This window comes from Pelophylax lessonae (assembly GCF_965119305.1).
Source record: "Pelophylax lessonae genome assembly, chromosome: 10".
Taxonomy (NCBI): domain Eukaryota; kingdom Metazoa; phylum Chordata; class Amphibia; order Anura; family Ranidae; genus Pelophylax; species Pelophylax lessonae.
In genome coordinates this window covers 99,866,446-99,889,466 of record NC_138777.1, presented here as the reverse complement: position 1 = coordinate 99,889,466, position 23,021 = coordinate 99,866,446, and the positions used below count along the sequence as shown (strand labels likewise).

The following is a 23,021-nucleotide window of genomic DNA, read 5'->3' as shown; positions in this document are numbered from 1 at the left end:
ATATTTGCAAAGTTTACAAATCTTTTCTATAGTGGTAACTTGACATTTATGACATTTATGTCAGATAAGCACAAAAGGACATACCAACTTAATAAAGCAGATTATCAGTACTTAGCAATCTTGCTGCAGTGTATTTTTTTATTGCAGGGTTTTACTTAGAGTGAGAATGCTGTACTATCTCAAACAAGAAGTGATTGGTGCTGACAACATGAAAGTCCTGGAAGGAGTGGATGTCAGGTAACTATATCTGGATGTATTAATTCAGTCTTGCTAGTGCATTTTGAAGTCCTTGCTCTTGACTGGGAAATCATTAATTGAGATTTCATGGTATCCTAATTTCAGGGTTGCTATTGCACCTCATTACAATTATTTTTAGACCAAAACAGTTCTTACATTTCTGCTATGGGTTTGTTTAATCAGTGATAACTTTGGTATTTTTCAAAATAACAAAGTAATACATATATAATGTTTAGGACAAACATGGCTTTCTTTTATTACTATTCTTTAAAAAAAATGTTTTTATGCAATCCATAGGCAAAAAACAACTTTAATTGCACTGTATGATATGGGTAGGAGATGGGTACGTACCACATCCCAATGACTGACAAAAAAAACTACAAGTAATGCTGGACTTTTGTATACAAATATTCAGTAAAATCATTAAACAATTTATTAAAAATCCATTAAAATTACAAATAAAATCAAATTGCCATATTGTGGTCTTGTTTGCCAGAAAATGGTTGAAATAACCTTTTCCATGCTACAATGATGTTACATTCTCAATATTTTCCTCTGGCTTCTTTGGGAGTTATTGTAGCGTAAAGAGTGTACAGAAAGTAAATAAACTGTAAGAATTTATACAAAAACAATATTACAGTATTGCATTTTTTTATTATTATTATTGTGTGTTATTTTTACCTTGGAATATGTCGTAAACACTCATCTATCCAATAGCTAAAGTTTATTTAGTTATTCTATAGTTTTTTTTAAATAATTACATTTAAAATTATGATTTCTCTTCCCTTCATTGACAAACACAGCTCTGTATTCTTTACCATAGGGTTATGCTGGCCTCTACAGGAGTAGGACTAGGCAGACCACACAAAAGCTTGGCTATGCCCCGTGGGCTGTCCTCAGCTGGCATAATCTCCCTCTCTGCTTAGAGATATTCAGCTTTTGTTTGCCTAGTTCCATGCAGGAGCCATTTATGTTGGAGGATGCAGCCGAGGCTGCTGAGGACAGATCTGTCACTCACAAGCTGTCCCATGCAGTTATGGTGTTCTCTTATCTGACTTATTTTGAAATTCTGTCTGTAGGTTCTGGCCTTTCTTCAACAGGGTGTTGATTAGAAACTGGCTTGAGCACCGCGAAAGGCCAAATGTCTGCCTTGGCAGCTTTTTTTTTTTCAAAGACCTTTGACTTCCCATTCATTGGTGCGTGCATACCTTCAAGGGGTTCGTCATTTTACTCCGCCTGTACGTTCTCCTCTGCCACCGTGGGATTTGAACCTGGTTCTGTAGGTTCTATAATAACCTCCCTTTAAAGATATACGGAAGATTCCTTTACTTACACTGTCACAAAGGTGCTCGCAGGGTATGGGAGTTAGCGGCTTTATCTTGTCGTTCTCCTTATCTGGTGGTTCACATCGATAAGGGGGTTCCCGCAATCATGGCAGACATTCCTCCCAAAGGTTGTTTCTGATTTCCATTTAAATGAGGACATTGTGCTGCAGTCCTTGTGTCCCAGGCTGGCTCATCCCAGGTAATTGGCCTTGCATACTCTGGATGTTGTTCAAGCTATTTGGCAGCCACCGAGTGCTTTCGGAGTTTACGGACGGGCCAAGCAAGGGTCTACTTTGCTACCATTTGCAGTTGGATCAGACAGACGGTAACCCAGGCTTATTCGCTTAGGGGTCAGGTTCCCTCCCTTTCCCTGTGACCGCTTATTCTACAAGGGCACTTAAAGCGGTTGTATACTCAGTAAAAAAAAAAAACCTGCAGGACAAAGGCATAATGAGCTAGTACGCATCTCATACTAGCTCATTATGAAATACTTACCTTTAAACGAAGCCCCGACACGGTCGCCTGGACAACGCTGTCATGTTGCCTCGGCGTCTCTTCCTGGTTCGGCAGGAGTTTCACTTTCCGGCAAGGAGCTCCGAAGGTCCGCCGGACCTTAAGAGCGCATGCGCCGCTGAAGTCAGCGGCTGCATGCAGGGCGAATATCTCCTAAACCGTGCAGGTTTAGGAGATATTAATTGTACCTACAGGTAAACCTTATTGTAGGCTTACCTGTAGGTAAAAGCCAAATAGCGGAGTATACTACCGCTTTAATGTTTCTTATGCCTTCTGTCATCAGACGTCAGTGGCGCAGGTTTGCACTGTGGCCACTTGGTCGTCGGGCCGTACTTTTTTCACAGTTTTACAAAGTGGATATTTTGCCATCTGCGGTTGCCTCAGCCGCAAAATTTGACTGGCTGCAATTTAGAGGGCCTGGATTGGCTTGTGTTTACCAAACCAAAAAATTGGTGCAAAACACCCATCTCCTGTGCTCCGAGAGGAAATCTAACCAAATCCAGCCACACTCATGCGGCTACCGAAGACCTTCTACTTGACTTTACTTGGATGCTTCGCCCTTGCAGCCCCTTTACAAGACCAAGGTAGTCTAAAACCACTAAACTGACCGACACAGTTCCATATTCTTTACCATGGGGATGTGCCAAACAGTGCCAAACATGAGGGTTGGGAATAACAAGCCAATAAAATCAAAGAACAAACACAAGGGCGCACCAGCCTAGTGCATTATGCTCTATAAAGGTTTTATTGAATAAAAGGTATAAAGATACTCACAAACAGATTCTTAGAGGCTAAGCCTTGAAACGCGTAAGCCTTTTAGCTTCAGAGGACGTTGCACCCTTTGGTTCTGATGCTGATGGCACTATATTCATTTGATATAATTATACCAAGAATCTGTGAGTATCTTTATACCTTTTATTCAATAAAACCTTTATAGAGGATAATGCATTAGGCCGTTGCGCTCCTTGTGTTTGTTCTTTGATTTTATTGGCTTGTATTTAGCCTTGGGTTTGTTATTCCCAACCCTCATGTTTGGCACTGCTTTAAGACATCCCCATGGTAAAGAATATGGAACTGTGTCGGTCAGTGAACAGAAGAGAAAATGGAATTTTATTTACTCACCGTAAAATCCTTTTCTCTGAGTTCATTGTCAGACACAGCACCCACCCCTCTAAAGGGTTTTTATGCTTCTGTTACTGCTTTTCAAGGCCAAGGCAGACACTTTCACGGTGCTCAATCCAGTTTCTGATCAACACCCTGTGAGAAGAAATGCCAGAACCTATAAACACAATTGTCAAAATGAGCCAAATAAGAGAACACCATAACCGCACGGGATCGGCTTGTGAGTGACAAACAGAACAGATACCATAAGGTCCATAAATATTGGGACATCGACACAATTCTAATCTTTTTGGCTCTATACACCACCACAATGGATTTGAAATGAAACAAACAAGATGTGCTTTAACTGCAGACTTTCAGCTTTAGGTTGAGGGTTTTTACATCCAAATCAGGTGAAAGGTGTAGGAATTGCAACAGTTTGTATATGTGCCCCCCACTTTTTAAGGGACCAAAAGTAATGGGACAGTTGGCTGCTCAGCTGTTCCATGGCCAGGTGTGTGTCCCTCATTATCCCATTTACAAGGAGCAGATAAAAGGTCCAGAGTTAATTTCAAGTGTGCTATTTGCATTTGGAATCTGTTGCTGTCAACTCTCAATATGAGATCCAAAGAGCTGTCACTATCAGTGAAGCAAGCCATCATTAGGCTAAAAAAGCAAAACAAACCCATCAGAGAGACAGCAAAAACATTAGGTGTGGCCAAATCAACTGTTTGGAACATCCTTAAAAAGAAAGAACGCACCGGTCAGCTCAGCAACACCAAAAGACCCGGAAGACCACGGAAAACAACTGTGGTGGATGACCGAAGAATTCTTTCCCTGGTGAAGAAAACACCCTTCACAACAGTTGGCCACATCAAGAACACTCTCCAGGAGGTAGGTGTATGTGTGTCAGTCAAAAATCAAGAGAAGACTTCACCAGAGTGAATACAGAGTGTTCATCCACAAGATGTAAACCATCGGTGAGCCTCAAAAACAGGCCAAATTAGAGTTTGCCAAACAACATCTAAAAAAGCCTTCACAGTTCTGGAACATAATCCTATGGACAGATGAGACCAAGATCATCTTTTACCAGAGTGATGGGAAGAGAAGAGTATGGAGAAGGAAAGGAACTGCTCATTATCCAAAGCATACCACCTCATCAGTGAAGCATGGTGGTGGTAGTGTCATGGCGTGGGCATGTATGGCTGCCAGTGGAACTGGTTCTTTTGTATTTATTGATGATGTGACTGCTGACCAAAGCAGCAGGATGAATTCTGAAGTGTTTCAGGCAATATTATCTGCTCATATTCAGCCAAATGCTTCAGAACTCATTGGACGGCGCTTCACAGTGCAGGTGACCCGAAGCATACTGCGAGAGCAACCAAAGAGTTTTTTAAAGGAAAGAAGTGGAATGTTAGGCAATGGCCAAGTCAGTCATCTGACCTGAATCCGATTGAACATGCATTTCACTTGCTGAAGACAAAACTGAAGGGACAATGCCCCAAGAACAAGCAGGAACTGAAGACAGTTGCAGTAGAGGCCTGGCAGAGCATCACCAGGGATGAAACCTAGCGTCTGGTGATATCTATGCGTTCCAGACTTCAGGCTGTAATTGACTGCAAAGGATTTGCAAGCAAGTATTAAAAAGGGAAAGTTTGATTTATGATTGTTAAAAGTGGGAGGCACATATACAAACTGTTGTAATTCCGACACCGTTCACCTGCATGGAACTATGCAAACAAAAACTGGGTATCTCTAAGCAGAGAGGGAGGTTATGCCAGCTGAGGAAAGCCCACTTAGCATAGCTAAGATTTTGTGTTGTCTGCCTAGTCCTACTCTTTGTAGAGGCCAGAATAACCCTATGGTAAAGACTATGGAGCTATGTTTGTCAATGAACGGAAGAGAAATCATAATTTGGACTTTTTTTATGTTTATTTTTGGATAGACGCATATAAATGAATGCATTTTGATGATTTCACATGTGTTGTTTTGTGATTCAGCTACATTTTGACACAGATAATTCATGTTTTTATATATATATATATATATATATATATATAATATATAAAATATGAGTTCACATGTGTAGCGATTTATGTGCACATATCTCCCCTGTATCCATCCTCTACCCAACATGCCTCAGGTTTTTGGTAGTGTCCTAGGAGGATGGGTGCCTTTTTCTTAGCTCTGTTGTAACAAATGTTTAATGGTTTGTTAGCGTTTTAAAATGATTTGGTGGATTTTTTTTTTCATCCTTGGCTTCAGTCAAATCCCTACACCACTGCCTGAACATGTCTTTATATAGTAGCCCCCAACATTTTAATTTCCTCAGCATGTTCAGGCCATGTTCGGACTCCGCTGGATTGGATGTGCAGAGCTAGCCTGAAATGTAACCTTCATGCACTGGGCTCTCTTCATTGAGGGGATAACCAGACCTCTGTGCACAATTGGCTGCAAAGCACTTTCCAGGTCAAGAGTTGTGACGCAGTCCCAGCTGTGACCCTGTCTCTGAGGACTTGCTGAGTAAGGTTGGTCGGGCCTAAGCACCAGGAGCTAACCCACCATTTGCACTGCTAGTAATATTTTCACATTTCCCACCAACTCTGGTTTTTACTTTGGTAAGGTTTAAGCCTGAGGTTCAAGTGCTGATGTAAGTTGCTAGGTGGAATTTTGTGCTCTGAGGATCTCCAGTCTCATTTCACTGCCCACTTAAAGCGGTTGTATCCCGCTTTTTGACACTTTTACCTACAGGTAAGCCTATAATAAGGCTTACCTGTAGGTACAAATAATATCTCCTAAACCGGCACGGTTTAGGAGATATTTACAGTGCATGCAGCCGCTCGCGCGAGCGGCGCATGCGCTCTGAAGGTCCGGGGGGACCTTCAATTAACTTGCCGGGAGCTTGCCGGAAAAATCACTCCCGCGCGCATGCGCGGGAGTGACGTCATCGCGGCTCCGGCCAATCAGCGCGCTGGAGCCGTCTCTTCCGGCCAATCAGCGCGCCGGAGCCGCCGAACCCGGAAGAGACGACGAGGGATCATGGCAGCGCCCGCATCGATGTCCGGGGGTCCGTGTCGGGGCTTCGTTTTAAGGTAAGTTAAACATAATGCCTTTGTCTTGCAGGTTTTTTTTCTAATTTTTTTTTTTTATAGGGTTTACAACCGCTTTAAAGTGACCTGGTGACTTCTGTCCACCTAAAACCCTCAGCACCAGCTACCTGGGTTTCAGAGTACTCTAGATTAGACCATGCCTCATATTGAGCCTAGTTTATTACTGCTATGCAGATCTATAGGTCTTTCCAAAGACACACAGTGGCCGAGGCCTCCTCCATGTCCACAGAGGCCTCTGTGTCCACTCTTGACTTTTCTGTCTGTTTGTGCCCAGTTACTGGAGTAGTCTGCCCAAAAAGGCCCTATGCATACTCTGACATGCATGTCTGGCAGAGCCTATCTCTAATCCTCCTGAGCCCATAAATCAAACCGGGTCTGTAGCTACTTTTACCATTTCCCATTCAGTCTCCACAATCCATTTCAGAAATGGCTGGTTGTTGGGTCACCACGGTCCCCTGCAGTTTACTCTGATATAGAGGAGGGTTGTTTCAAACCTTATTGATTTAGTGCATATCACGTAGATATCACACTAGTATCTATTCTAGATGATCAGCCTGCCGTTCCCACCTCGGGTCTTTTAGAGCTCCTGCAACTGCAAAGACCTTTCCTCTTCACCTGTTATGAGAGTCATTCCTCTATGCCAGTTGTAAATGCCCAGAATGGTCCTGGGACCCACCTGAAAGATGTGGTGAAGCATCTCCTCTTTGAAAAAGAGCTTGTAAGCCAAATCACTGTGGATGCACCAGTGATCCATGTTTAACAAACACTGCCAAAATGGTTGATGGTGTGCTCAACTTTTGAGTCTTTATGGATAGACCGTTAAATTTCCTCCTTAGATCCCAGTTTGAATTAACTGTTTGTTTGGCTTTTCGTCCTGTGTTGGCGGTAACCCTGATCTGTCAAGCCGTGTCAGAATAAGTAGACTTCACTATTTTATAGAGCAGATGAAGCCCATGTCTAGAGCTTTGTGCTATAGTTGTGGTGGCATCGAACTAGCCTAAAAAAATTTTTTTTCCTATGGGACTGATGTTTTTACATATCATAGGGCACTCTGGCTACATGCATGTGACACTCATGAACTGTCCAACGAACATTTGACTGGCTTACTCTTCAGGAGTCAATGTATCTTAGGACCTGCTCATAACACTCATTTAGCAATGCCATGCGTGGCCAAAGTGTACTCTTGCCTCAACACAGAATATCTGCAGAAGGGTCAGAGAAATCCCGTTTTCTCTGTCGCTCATTGACAGACGTAGTCCTCGTTGATTAATAACAACTCGGGTTATACTGCCCTCTACAGGAGTAGGACTAGACAGGAAAGAAAACGTTCTGGCCACACCCTAGGGGCAGTCCCAGAGGGTATATCCTCTCACTTCCTGCTACAGCAAATCAGTTTTTTTCTGTCTAGTTAGGAGTAAGGACCTAGATGCCTTGCTAGGATCTTCGGTCCTGGCAGGATTTTTTTCTTAGAAAGATTTTTTAGACAGCTTTTTTCTCCAGTGTTCCTGTGAGATCTTCAAGCAAGAAAGCTGGAACTGGGCGACGGGCTGGATGTTGAGATCCAGTGGTCACCCCAGTTCAGCCTACGAGCGCGTGCAGGCCATAGCTCCGCGCTGGGTCGGCCGCGACATAGTCCCACTGGACGGGGACTGACCCTGCGAGTTAAACGTCTCGCTTAAACGCCAATGACCATGAGTCACGGCGTCCGTATTGGTCGACAGCCCTCCCACCCCGGTGGAGAGGGGTACTGTCAGGAGTTGGCGCCCGCCTGGTTCCGGTATGGTGAGTAGTATGTTCCCCCTTTTCCCCCTGACGGGTTTGTGGTGAACGCGGGCCCCTCTCTAAATGGTAAGGATGGGTCTCCCCTCTATCCTATAACATGTCACAGATCCCCCTATTTGAGTGTGATTTTTGTGAACAGGAAACCAGGAGGCTTGGTTTGGGAGCTGACAATCTAATGTCATTTCAAAACTGTAAAGATGACTGAAGTCAGTGGCAGTACTAGAATATTACTGTGGTAGCATAAGGTATTCTACCTGTCAGAGGTGTTCACAGGGCGATGTCTATGCATGTATAACTGCAGTCCAGATCGCATTCCTCCAGCAAGGGCAGGCTGCCTTCCGACGGCCCACGGACCGCATGCGGCCCGCCAGGGTCCGGTACCGCCGGCCAGGCTGATCACCATCCAGGGTGAAGTTTGGGGGGCCGATGCACTCCCGCAGGCCGATAGGCCGAATACAGCATCCCGCAGGCCGCTGCTAAGCCGCCGCTATCCTGCAGGGCGCTGCCATTGTCTTGCAGAGCACACGAGGCCGCCAATAGCCTCGTGTCTCCAGCATGGGGGCGGCCATGTTTGAGGTGACCAAACACCTTGTGGAGCCAGAGGGAGGCGCCGGAAGGCGTGTTAAGGGGCGGAGTCGCCTCCTTTACCCAGGAAAAAGGGCCAAAGACTTCCTGTCTGTAACAGGACAGCACTGAGCAAGCTGCTGAAAACTTCTGTGCATCAGGGATGAGCCTTGGGGTCTCTCTCTCTCTCTGTGGGGTCCAAAAAGGCAGGTAACACTGAGGGGCGCTGTTGCGACTGGGGGATACAAAAAAAAAAAAAAGTTTTTTACTTTGTCATTTTTTGTCGCTGGCAAATGTCTTGTATAATCATTGACCCTGCCGCATAGGTATCCCCACCTGATCCCCTCAAGGTGGCCGCAGGACCCTCCAATACCCCACTTGTTTTTAATGCATTATCGGCAGTTTGGAGTCTTTGGTATCCCGGGTGGAGGTGGCCTGTCAGGGACGGGGGTCAAGAAGCGACCCCCGCCTACCCCTATTTTATATCTGATACTTCAGATACGGATTCGGAGCTGGTCAATGCAGCTGCAGGTCCCTCTTATGGGGCTGTTGTCTCAGGTAATGTCTCCTCAGCAGTGAGGAGAACGTTTCTGCCTCCACCATAGCACAAGAGTGGTGGATGCACTAGTTGTGTCCGTCCGGGAAACCTTTAGTCTTGAGGTTACACCGGCAGAGGTAGCGGAGACTGAAATTCTTTTTTTGTACTTGTTAGCCTACCAAAAGGGCGAAGGATTTTCCTTTACCCAAATGGGGTCGTTTTGAAACGAACCCCTGTTATTTCCTAACGCATGGCTAGGCGCTTTCCGTTTGAGGAATCCCTCTTTAAAGGATAGACGGTACCACCTGCTGTCTTGCCACAGACTGTTAGGATAAAGAGGACCTCGTAACCAACAAGAACCTTCCCTTTCTGCTCATAAAGAGTTGTTCGTTCCGCGAGGGCGGGCGATAAGGCGAAACCCTCCAGAGCCCCTTTAGAGGGTTTTTCAAAGGGCGCTGGTCGGCTAAACAAAAAGTCCGGCTCAGCCAAGCCTGAAGAATACAGCCTGATGCGCCCCTACCCATCTCTGGGGTGGGGGGATGTCTTCACCGGTTTCCGGATCCATGGCTTGCCAGAACCCCGGACTAAGGGGTTCGCGAGGTCATACGGTCAGGATACAGGATCGAGTTTCGATCACTTCCACCGGTACGATTCACTTCCACCGGTACGAATTCTAACATTGAACGGTTTCAGGGGTTCTATTCGAACCTGTTCGCAATGCTCACAATGTTCACAATGCCCAGGAAAGAGGGCAAGGTGCGTCCAATTCTGGACTTGGGGAAAGATGGAGTCCATCCGAACAGTGGTGGCCTCCCTGCATCAGGGGGAGTTCCTGGCGTCCATAGACATTTAGGATGCCTATCCCCATATCCCCATCATCGCAGGACATCAGCGTTTTCTTCGCTTTCCCAAAGATCATCCCTGGTTCCCACCAGGAGACTGAACTATCTGGGCCTAATGTTGGATACATCCTGGGCAAGAAAGTTTCTCCTTGCGGAGAAACTCCAGAAGGTTCAGTCAACGATTCGGATGTTGCTGTCCGTCAATTGGCTGGGATTGATGGTGGCCTTCTTAGAGGCAGTACCGTATACCCAGTCTCATACCCGAATTCTCCTGAAGGAGATTTTTTTCTAATGGAATCAGAATTCCGATTTCCTGGACAATCGGATCCGGTTGAGCGAGCGGACCAGGAAGTCTCCGATGCTCAACCAGGGGAAGTCATTCCTTCCGATAGCATCCAGGTTACCAATAGGGTATCGGAACTGAGAGCGATCAGATTTTGTCTGATTTACTGGACCGAGCAGCTCTAGAGCAGCCCGATTCGGATCCAATCGCACTATGCCACGGTTGTGACTTATGTCAAGAAAGGGGCACTTAGAGTGTCCTGGTGGCCATCGAAACGACAGCATCTTTCATTGGACGGAACGGTTTGTTCCGGATCTCCCCGCAGTGTTCACTCCGGGGGTGGGAAATCGGCAGGCAGATTATTTCAGCCATCAGATTCTGGATCAAGGGGTATGGCCTCTTCATCCAGAGGTTTTTCACTAGCTGTCCCTTCATTGGGGCACCCCGGATGTGGATCTGTTGGCACCTTGGCTCAACAGAAAGGTGCGGAGGTTTGTAGCTCGCACCCGCGATCCTCTAGCGGACGCAGCAGAAACGCTGATCGCCCCGTGGGAGCAGTATCAGCTACGGCATGCCTTCCATCCTCTCAAGTTACTGCGGGAACTTCTTCGCAGGATAGAGGTGAAGGGAATTCCAGTTATTCTGGAAATTCCGGACTGACCTCGTCGAGCCTGGTACGCCGACTTGGTGAGGCTAGTCGCGGACGCTTCTTGGAGACTTCCTCTCAGGGAGGATTTGCGGTCTCAGGGACCGATCTTCCATCTTGCTTTACAATTGCTGGCTTAATGGCCTGGTCATTGAGACCCAGGTACTGAAGGACAAGGGAGTGTCAGCTTCAGTTATTCCTACCTCTAGTTAAAGCAAGGAAAGCGACTTCCAGCACATGGAAGTCTTATATGGCGTGGTGTAAATCTTTTGGATTTCCCCCACATACCTATTCGGTGACCCGAATCTTGGTCTGTCTGCAACAAGGGGTTGAGCAGAAACTGTCCTTGAGCACTATCAAGGGTCAGGTTTCAGCGTTAGCAATCCTCTTTCAGAAACCTTTGGCTAATCATTCCTTGGTGCGGAATTTCATCCAGGGGGTGCGACATCTGGCTCCGCCAGTGCGCGCACCCTTACCGCCTGGGATCTTAATTTAGTGTGGTCGGTTCTTCAGAAACTTCTCTTTGAAGATATTAGGGAGATTCCCTTGCTTACATTATCCCAGAAGGTGGCCTTCTTGGTGGCCATTACTTCTGCACGCAGGGTGTCAGAACTGGCCGCATTATCTTGATGTTCCCCATATCTGGGGGTTCATAGGGATAAGGTGGTTCTTCTTCCAGATCCATCCTTCCTTCCTAAGTGGTTTTCAGAGTTTTCATCTGCATAAAATATTGTGTTACCTTCCCCGTGTCCTAAGACTAGCCTTCCTTGGGAGTTTGCATTACACTCCTTGGATGGGGTTCAGAAGGATACACTTGACTACTACGAACTTGTTTTCGTAAGACGGACTCACTTTTTGTGATCACGGATAGCCCTTGAAGGGGGTTGCCTGTGTCTGCCGCGACCATATCTAGATGGACCAGTCAGACGGTGGTACAGGCTTATTCTATTAAGGGTCGGAATCCTCCGTTCCCTGTTAAGGCGCACTCTACTCGGGCGCCTAGTGTCTCCTGGGTCTTCCGCCATCAGGCGTCAGCGATCCAGGTTTTCAAGGCGATGACTTGATCGTCGGTTCATACCTTTTACAACATTTTATAAAGTTGATGTGATGGCATCGTCAGATGCCTCTTTTGGCCACAAGGTTCTGCAGGCCGCAATCTGAGGAGACTGTTGGTCTACCTCAAGGGTTTGTTGGGTGTTTCACTTAGGTCTCATCTTTTTGCTCGATGAGTCCTTGATGCTTCTGGTTGGCTCCGGTTGGGGATTTTGATTTCTGTTATCCCACCCCTCATTTGTGGTACTGCTTTGGGACGTCCCGAGTTGTTATTAATCAACGAGGACTACGTCTGTCAATGAGCGACAGAGAAAAATGGATTTTTGTAAAATCTTACCGTAAAATCCTTTTCTCTTAAACTCATTGACAGACGTAGTACCCGCCCCTCTGTTTTTTGAGTTGGGTTGGGTTAAATTCTCTAAACACTGCTTTGTGACATAACTGATTTGCTGTAGCAGGAAGTGAGAGGATATACCCTCTGGGACTGCCCCTAGGGTGTGGCCAGAACGTTTTCTTTCCTGTCTAGTCCTACTCCTGTAGAGGGCAGTATAACCCGAGTTGTTATTAATCAACGAGGACTACGTCTGTCAATGAGCTTAAGAGAAAAGGATTTTACGGTAAGATTTTACAAAAATCCATTTTTTCCCCCATCTACTTTGGCAGTAATTATTCTTAGGCCTAAAGAGAACTAAAGCCCACTAGGGAACAAAGCCAGAGGCCTGGTAACCCCTCTGACCAACCTTCTGCGTGAAGGTGTGCTCCAACTTCTAAGGTGGGCTGCTGTGTGCACATTGTCATTTCCTCATGGGATTGGAAAGGCATTTGGATGCTCAGGACACTGCTTTTGGCCCATTAGTTAATCCACTGTGTGTGGCATCTCATTCAAGTGCCTCTCATCTCCCGCCTTTTTCTGCTTCATTCGGCAGTGTGTCTCCCTAGATCTCTTTGTATTATCCGCATCCCTGGGACTCCCCATTCCTGTGCAGGTGGGAACTTGGCACTAGAGTTACGTCCTACCTGCATTGTTGCTTTCCTCTTTAGGTGATTTTTGCTGCTTCACCTGCTACTGTACCCCTCACAGTTGTTAGTACCGCTCTGCATTCCTCCTCTGTAGGGGATTCCTTGACTTACTAAGTCATCAAGGAACTGTTTTTGCTTTTCCTTGCCCTAAGGTTCAGCCCAAACCGGGCCGAATATCATCCAGTATCGGTCGAATCAACAGGAACCGGGCCGACATTTGAGCAGTGTGTACAGCTCTCTTTCCTACAGAAGCCTGTTTGCCGAAAGGATGTACTGGAAAACCAGCACCCGATCAGCACTTGAAGCCAGTGGCTGCAAGCTCTAAACGGTGTGCCCTGGCAGAAAACACAAAGGCACAGCGGGGGGGATTGCCACACTAACATTGCATGTGTTAATATGGCGATCTGTCAGTTTGTTTATTTTTTCATTCAGCCAGCTGGGTTGAACGAAAAAAGAAAAATTAAGTTTGTGCCAGGCTTAAAGGCTAAATTCATTTTTTTTTTGGGGGGGGGGGGGGGGGTAGTAAATCTAAAGGAGATTGTACAATCAGACTGTATAGTGGATGGCCACCTTTGATCACCTTAAATTATCATCTTGTCTTAATGTCCCCTTCTATTTTTTAGTCTAGGTTTTTCTAGTTAGTCCCTGCTGTAACTTAGCAGTCTTGGTACCACCACAGAGCTGCTCCGGTTACAGAGGTGCTGCCTTCAGTCTGGTTCCAGGAACAGTTGGTCCCTGTCTCTTCAAGGGATCCCATTGCATGTTGGTTCCTTGACATGGACCCTGTTGGACATAATCTAGGTGTTTTAAGACCTTCACCCTAGGAAGGTTTGGGAGTCCTCTCTGTGTCAAAATGTGTGACCTGGTCTCCACGCTGGACGACACAGGGAGAGTAGTGCCAACAACTGCATGATCTCTCTCCCTTAGAGATGTTACATCGCTACCTGCTTCTCATCAACCAGTAGTCCCTTTCCTGGAGAGAATGGTTTGCATGCTGGGGTGCGCCTCATCCCCTGTTTGACGAGAAGATGTTGCTTAAGGGGTCCTTTGCTTCCCTTCAGTGTCAGCATACAGCTCACACTGGGATTCGGCTGCAGGTAATCCCTTTTGGGATAGAAGATGTCCGGAGGCCTTCACAGGATACAATCTTCTGGAGCTAGGACTTCTGTGGCAATCCTGCATCCTCCTGAGGAGGTTTCTCCAATACCCTTCCTCAGTTCTGACCCTTTTCAGTTGAACATTTTTAGCTACTTGCTTCTATGGCTTTCTTCACTGGACTGGGCAGGTCAGATGACTTGTAAGAACCATGTCTTGTTTTTGGTTAGGCAGATCGTGTAGAGTACTTTTCTCTCAGGCCCCAGAGACACCTTTTGGGTATTTTAGTGGATGGGTCTTGTTTATTTTCCCACTTATCTGTTTGGGTTCACCAGTCCAGGTTCACAACATGCCTGACACCTGCCTTTTAATTCTTTTGTCTTGGTCTAAACACCAGGTGGATCCTTTCTAGCCTCCTGAAACTGTTGGCAGACTTCCCACCTTGTCAAAAAAACTTCATCTTCATCTCATTCAGATTTGGGTATTTGCCCTCCTGATAGTACAGATAGTTCCTGGCCCTGTCAACTGGACTGATTTTGGACTACCTGTTTCTGAATTCCTGTGTCCTTCAATGGTTGACAGAGAAAATATGATTTCACAGAAACATATTTTTTTTTCCTAGTTCATTGAAAGACACAGGTCCCCATCCCTCTGCATTTCTTACCAGCACTGTGTAGTGCCTGCATACAAAACTGGCTTACTGGGTAGAGAAGGGGGTAATGTGAAGGTTGGCTTACAAGTTTATATGTTTATCAGTGTACAAATCTATTGTACATGGTAATATACAAGTACAAAAATAATTATTTCTCTATCGTTAATCGACAGACACAGCTCCATCTAGTCAGAGACTATAGGGTTATGCTCCTCCTATCAGGAATAGGCACTAGGCAGAAGAAAAGCGTAACCACACCTATGCGGGCTGTTCCTGCAAGCATAACCCCACACACCCTGCTATAATCAAACAGTTTGTTTCTGCCTAGTTTAAGGAATAGGGCCTAGCTTCCTGCTGGGACTTCAGTCTTGGCTATTATAGGAAAGTTTGTTAGTTTGTGATTTTTTTATTTTCACTAGTTAGTTCCTGAGGACCAAGATCCAGAGGAACTACAAGCAACAGTCGGCTGAGGTTTAGCACTGGATAAACTTAGATCCTCAAGGTCCCCCAGCCTAGCCTGCGAGTGCGAGCAGGTTATAGTCCAAAACTAGGCCTCGCCAGGACAGTGCCCCGGCGGAGGGGGACGAGCCTGCGAGTGGACCATCTGGCTGGGACGCACATGACCAGGAATCAAGGTGATCTGTTTCAGAATGGTGCCCATCTGGTACCATGCTATGGTGAGTAAATTGTCCCCCCAAAAACCCCTGGCGGTCTCAGGGGAGGGGGATGTGAGCCCTTCCCTGGAATAGCCGGACCTTAGTGGCTCCCTCGGTTCCCCTGGCACCTCGGAGGACTAGTCCTGTGTACCCCCCCCCCCCCCGGCATTCCCCTAGCAGGTTTTCACCTTTGGGGGGGGGGGCGGCGTTAATAATGCGGCCGTTGTAGCGCTTATTTGAGGGGGGTGACTTGTCCTGTGTGGGCCCCTGTGCAGGGACCTTCAGATGCCTATTGTTCTGGCCCCCCTTTGGGGGTCCTGGAGACCACATGGCGTGCCGTGGAGGCCACCATTTTGCTTTGGATCATGATTTTTATATTTCCATTAGTTTATATAGGCAGCCATTTTCTATGATGAAAAACGAATTTATGCAGCGCTAGCTCAAATAAAGTGTAAAGTGCTGTGATATAAATACAATATTCAATATTTTATAAAGTGCACACTGTATGATCAAATATACAAAAAAGTGCTATGTGCTAAAAAAATCTCTAAGCAATAACAAATAAATATATAGATAAATATATTAGTGCACAATAAACAAAATAGGTGGTTAGAAATAGTCCAAATAAATATTCAGTGCTTGAAAAGAGTCCTTAAAGTGATCCAATTAAGGTGCCAAGGTGAAGACGCTGTATTGACGGCGAAACGCGTTGACGCACTTCCGGTTGCGGACCAAAACAAACGTCACTTCCGGTCAGGAACTTCCTGTGTGTGGAACGCACGCCGAGAGCGGCGCCACACGAGTTCCCTGTATATGCCTGAGTTCTATTTATGCTTGTGAGTACCCATCTGAACATTTTTTAGGAATAAAAATTGTTCATACTTACTTCACCATGTATGGCCATTCTTTTGTTTAACGGTGGAAGCGGAAGCTGACCCAAAAAGTTCCAAGGCTACATAGGAGAAGTTCTGGTCCTGTAGAGATCCCGGGCAATGTGCAATAATTTTGAAGGTCTATTATTATCTGCAATCTGGTGAGTGGGGAACCTTGAGGGGCACCATATCACTCTGCAAGCACCTTAATTATTTGGCACCTTGGCACCTTAATTGGATCACTTTAAGGACTCTTTTCAAGCACTGAATATTTATTTGGACTATTTCTAACCACCTATTTTGTTTATTGTGCACTAATATATTTATCTATATATTTATTTGTTATTGCTTAGAGATTTTTTTAGCACATAGCACTTTTTTGTATATTTGATCATACAGTGTGCACTTTATAAAATATTGAATATTGTATTTATATCACAGCACTTTACACTTTATTTGAGCTAGCGCTGCATAAATTCGTTTTTCATCATTTTTCCTAAGACTTTCTTAGTGTCTGCAGCAGCTGCCCATTATTGCATTTATTCTTAAATTTTCACGTTGTGTAGCGCGGGTTTTAATTTTTGTTTTTTCACAGCCATTTTCTATAATTCCCCATTAAGAATGCATGAGCGGCCATTTTTCTGAGGTCCATAGGCTGGACAGGCATGCGGCATGGTTGGTTAAAATATAGAGGCTGAGTTTTCTCTTCCTGTACAGTCAGTGTCAGTTTTGTTTTTGCACAGATCGTGCTGGAAGTCTCCTCTGTGGTCTGGTAACGTTTTCTTTTGGGTTCCCTGTGGGTTTTTCTTCATTCACTATGCTATTATCTTATAATAACCGGGCATTGTGAGCCCACACTTATAGCGGTGGGACTGCCCAATTATTTTAAAAAGTGTAACATGGAGTCCCAGGATAATATTTCACCTGCAGACCCCCTGGGAGCGATTGCAGAACCTTCTTGTTCTCCGTCTCAACCAGAGATTGCAGCTTTTTTGCAAAGTTTGATGTCTAAGAGAGATTATGTCATTGTTAGTGCTGCCAGCCGCAAATCAGGACAAATGGGTTTACGAACTGATCCGATCTGGGTACAAGATCGAATTCTGGTTTCGCCCGTCAGACGGTTTATTCCCGTCCAATCTTCGATTATCCCCAGTCCGGTAAAGGGACTTGCGAGGGGCAGTACAGGATTTTCTGTCGCAAGGAGTGATTGTACCGGTTCCTTTTCAGGAATGTTTTCAAGGGTTTTATTCAAACCTCTTCACCATGCCCAGGAAGGAAGACAAGGTACGTCCCATCCTGGATCTTAAGGCCCTGAACTGCTTCGTGCTGGTACAGAAGTTTCAGATGGAATCCATCTGCACGGTGGTGGTGTCGCTGCACCAAAGAGTCTTCTTAGCCTCCATAGATATCAAGGAAGCATATCTACACATCCCTATTTACACTGGACATCAGCAGTTTCTTTGTTTTGCGGTGGCAGAGGAGCATTATCAATTTGTGGCATTACCCTTTGGTCTCACCTCAGCTCCCAGACTTTTTACCAAGGCCTTGGCACCAGTTTTGGCATTGCTGTACCAGCTGGGGATTGCAGTGCTGGGGGTAACTAGACAATCTCCTGTTGAGAGCAGACTCTCCTTCAGTCTTGGTGGGGGAATCTGACGGTCACTGCAGGATTTTGGTTGGAACATCAATTTCAAGAAATATGTGCTGATACCGGTCTTGAGACTGGATTATCTGGGCTTGACTCTCGATTCAACCTTGGCGAAGGTGTTTCTTCCCCAACACAAGCTGCAAAAGTTGCAGGAGGCGATTTGATTGTTGTTGGCGAACAATCTGTCCTCTCTTCTTATTTGCATGCGTACTTTGGGTCTGATGGTATCAACCTTCGAGGTGGTTCAGTTTGCTCAGTTGCCTACCAGACCTTTGCAAAGGGAAATTCTTGTCAAATGGAACAAGGATCCAAAGTCCTTGGATTCTTTTGATTCGGTTAAGCCACAACACAAGGTCTGCTCTGTTGTGGTGGATCCGGCACTGTGCCAGGGCAAGTCCTTCCTTCTGTTGTTTTGGACAGTGGTAACCACAGACACCAGCCTATCTGGCTGGGGCGGGGTGCTGGGGAAGCTCTGTGCCCAGGGTACCTGGATGATGGAAGAGTCGAAACTAACGATAAATGTTTTGGAGCTCAGAGCCATTGGATGACTCCTCTGCAAGATTGTCCAGTTCGGATTCAATCAGACAACGCCACGGCCGTAGCTTACATCAATCACCAGGGGGGCACCATGAGTGTCTTGGCAGCCAAAGAGGTGGCCGAGATTCTGACCTAGGCGGAAAAATGTATTCCAGTCCTCTCTGCTGTACACATTTCAGGTGTGGAGAACTGGCAAGCGGATTACCTGAGTTGTCAGGTGTTGGATCAAGGGGAGTGGTCCCTGCACCTGGAGGTGTTTCATCTCCTGTGTAATCGGTGGGAGACTCCCGAGGTGGATCTGTTTGCTTCTCATATCAACAAAAAGGTTCAGAGATTCGTAGCCAGGTCTCGAGATCCTCTAACCAACGCCACAGACGCTCTGGTGGACCCTTGGGGTCAGTATCGGGTAATTTATGCTTTTCCTCCCTTGAAACTCCTGCCGAGGCTTCTGCGCATGATAAGAGGATGAAGGGATTCTCGGCTTCGCCGGTCTTCATATGCAGACCTAGTAAGGTTGGTCGCCGCTGCTCCTTAAAGACTTTCTCTCACGGAAGATCTATTGTCTCAAGGTCCAATCTTCCATCCTGCTTTACAGTCGCTGGCTTTAATGGCATGACTGTTGAAAGCCAGGTGTTGAGAGATAGAGGTTTTTATGACTCTGTGATTCCTACGCTGTTGAAGGCTAGGAAGTCGACTTTTAGGAAGATATATCATCGTATGTGGAAATCGTATATTTCAGGGTGTGAATAACTGAAGGTGCACCCTCCCTTGTTTTCGATAGCTAGGTGCTTGGCCTTTCTACAGAAAGGAGTTGAACAGTGGTTGGCTTTGGGCACTTTCAAAGGCCAAGTGTCAGCTTTGGCTATATATTTTGAATGCCCATTAGCTACGCATGCTTTGATTCATACCTTTATACAGGAAGTGCGCCATATGACTCCTCCGAGAAGGTCCCCACTACCTCTGTGGGACCTCAATCTGGTATTTGTTCTTCGAAAGCCTCCTTTTGAGAACATTGGGGAGATTTATCTGCTTTCGTTGTCCCAGAAGGTTGCCTTCTTGGTGGCTATCACTTCCGCTCGCCGAGTATCTGAACTGGCGGCATTGTCCTGCCACTCACTTTATCTGGTGATACACAGGGATGAAGTGGTATTTCAACCTAATCAGTCGTTTCTTCCTAAGGTTGTTTCTGATTTTCATCTGATTGAAGACATTGTGTTGCCTTCACTCTGCCCTATACCCAAACATTCTAAGGAATTTGCGTTGCATTTTTTGGATGTGGTTTGGGTGATCAGGGTCTATCTGCAGATCACTGAGTCTTTTAGAAAATCAGACCCTCTTTTTATCCTTACTGAAGGATCTTGTAAGGAATTGGCAGTGTTTGCAGTGTCCATATCCTGATGGATCAGGCCAATGGTAGTTCAGGCTTATTCACTGAAGGGTCAGGTTCCTCCTTTCCTGGTGAAGGCGCATTCTACGAGAGCGCTGAGTGCCTCTTGGGCTTTTCGCCATCAGGCGTCGGTTCTGCAAGGCGGCAAATTGGCTGTCTGTACATACATTTACAAAATTCTGCAGTGTAGATGTGTTGATGTCTTCGGATGCTTCCTTTGGCCGCAAGATTTTGCAGGCTGCGGTTTAAAGAGAACTGTTGTTTTTTTTGTTTGTTTCTCTTTGAGGGTGTATTGTGTTTTCAGGGTGAGCTCCAGTTGTTCCTGGTTGAGCTCCATGTTACCTGCTTGGTTAAGTTTAGCCTTTGGGGAGTTACGTTCCCATTTGCGTTCCCTTCCCACTCCTCCTGAATCTACTGCTTTGGGACATCTCTATATTCTCTGACTAGATGGAGCTGCGTCTGTCGATGAACGATAGAGAAAACTGGATTTTTGTAAGAACTTACCGTAAAATCCTTTTCTCTGAAGTTCACCGACAGACGCAGCACCCGCCCCTCTACTTCTAAATGTGAATAGGGTTTTTTCTATTCTAAACACTGCTTGCAACTAAACTGTTTAATGATAGCAGGGTGTGTGGGGTTATGCCTACAGGGATAGCCCCCATAGGTGTGGTTAAGCTTTTTTCCAGCCTAGTGCCTATTCCTGATAGGAGGCGCATACCCCTATAGTCTCTGACTAGATGGAGCTGCGTCTGTCGATGAACTTCAGAGAAAAGGATTTTACGGTAAGTTCTTACACAATTCCAGTTTTTCTATAGTGAGCCAAGCAGCTACCTAGTTAAGTTACACCCTTGTGGTCAGATATCTAGTTTCACGTTTTACTAAACCTTTTTTTTCTTTTCCATTATAAACAGTGAGATCAATTTATGGGTTCCTGAGCCAGATCATTCAGAGCTACCTGTGGACTGGTGGGATGCTGAAGCCGATAAGTCTCTTTTAATAGGGGTGTATAAGCATGGTAAGTAGAATGTCTTTATTTTATCCAAAATATTGTTAAACAAGTTTTTGGTAAAGAAAAACAAAGTTTTGGTGAACTTAAGGTGGTTCTAAAGGCTCAAGGTTTTTTACCTTCATGCATTCTTTGCATGAAGGCAAAAAACCTTCTCAATGCAGCAGACCCTGAGCCACGGCTTTGTGTGTGAATAGACTGGCAGAGCAGCGGGTCAGGAGTACACCTGCTCTAGTGTCCCTATTGCAGGCTGCTTGATCTGGGGGCACTTTGCAGAAGGGACGGGCCAGGAATGCCATCGGGGGACCCAAGAAAAAGGGAGGATCAGGGCTGCTCTGTGCAAAACCACTGCACAGAGCAGGTAAGTATAACATGTTGTTTAAAAAAAATCTTGCCTTTATTATAACTTTAAATCTATAAAATGTATAGGAGAAGACTAAATTGAACTTCAGACAGATTAACTAGATTTGTGATACTATAGAGCCAGTCTTGGTATCCAGCCAACCCCGTATTGATCACTCTGCAACTTCCTTTCAGATTGTACTGAACAGTACAGCCTGTTATAAGGCCCACCGCAGCAGCTTGTGAATTAGCAGAAGCACAGTTAGGTCATCACAGGGCTTTTTTCTCCTTTTATTGTTCATTTGGACAGTATTGCGTAGGGATGCACCGATCCGATATCAGCGCCGATATGGCCATAATAGCTGGATTGGGGGATCGGTAAAATTAACAGATCCACGGGCCGATCCGGTTTTGCTCTTTACATAGCCGTGAGGGAGCAGAGAACAGTTGTCAAAGAAGAAAAAAAAAATAACCTCCTGCAAATGCCTGTTAGGGTCCATTCACACTAGCGTGACTTGTCAGGCGACTTGGTCGCCTGACAAGTCGTGGTCGGTCGCTCGCCATTGAATAGTACAGGACCCGTTCTAATAGGAGCGACACAAGTCGCTCCAACTTAGAAAAAGGGTCCTGTACTACTTTGGGGCGACCTGGAGGCGACTTGCATTGACTTCAATTATACAGGTCGCCACAGCAAGTCGTGTCGCTCCAGTCTGAATGGGCGCTCAGTCTCCCAGTTAAGTAAACACAATGAATACAATGTATCTTTTCGTTCCCTCTGACGGAGGAGGGAAGTTTAACCTCTTAAATGCACAATTGTTATAAGGTATCTGCCGATACCGATCTGGAAGTATTATTTTGTTATAAGCTCACAAAACAGTACTTCTGGATCGGACTCGGGATCACACTGGTGTCCTTTTCCTCATGGTGTTTTACAAGAGAATACTGGGGGACTGATCTCAAGTCTGATCTGGAAACTTTTGCTTGCTATATTTGAAATATATGAAATGATCTTTAAATTAGAACTAAAGACAACATGTTTAATTTTTTTTTTTTCTTTCATTCATTGACGGACACAGCTCCATATCTTCTTTGACCCCTGGGTTATGCTGCTTTAGGAGTAGGTCCATCCTAGGGGGTATACTCCTACTTCCTGCTATAGGACTTCAGTTTTTATCTGCCTAGTCAGGAGTAAGGACCTAGTTCCTTGCTGGGATCTCTGGTCCTGGCCTTTTTTCCTTTTTAAACTAAATTTTTTTATTTTTTCTAAACTGCAATCAAGTCTGTTCCAGTGAGAAATACAATCAACTGCTGGACTGGGTGGCGCACTGGATATTATAGATCCTTACAGTCTTCCCAGTCTGGCCAGCGAGGGTGACCCGACCGCAGCCTTGCGCTAGGTCGGCTGCGACATAGCCCCACTGGACGGGGCTGGCCGGCGAGTTAAATGTCTCTTGAGGACGTATACCCCTGGTCATGACCTGAGTCGCAGCGTACCTCTGGCGCACAGCACCCCCATTCCAAGATGGTTCGGTGGTCTGCCCGGAGTGGTGCCTGCCCTGTTCCAAGGTGTGGTGAGTAGTGTCCCCCCTTCCCTCTGGTGAATGCTTGGGGTGGACGCGGGTTTGTAGGCCCCCCATGTGTCCTTCCTTCCCAAACAGCGCTCCTCCTCACTATTAATGTCCCTGTCTTTCACCAGCTCCCCCCCCCCTGCAATGGCAATACAATTTACATGTATTTGGGTGTTCAGCGGTGATGGGGCGGGCAGGGGGGGGGGGGGGGCGCTACACCAGCTGACCAGTCCGCAAAAATTCT

The 23,021-nt window shown here is 45.9% G+C and overlaps 1 protein-coding gene across 1 annotated transcript in view; it reads left to right on the top strand.

Moving 5' to 3' along the window:
• CHD9 (chromodomain helicase DNA binding protein 9) overlaps positions 1 to 23,021 on the top strand; it is a 388,013-nt gene that overhangs the window by 315,622 nt on the left and 49,370 nt on the right. Inside the window, exons 24-25 of the mRNA XM_082270937.1 lie at positions 148 to 237; positions 20,773 to 20,876. Of these exons, the coding sequence (XP_082127063.1) occupies positions 148 to 237; positions 20,773 to 20,876 (194 nt within the window). The remainder of the gene's footprint in view (positions 1 to 147; positions 238 to 20,772; positions 20,877 to 23,021) is intronic.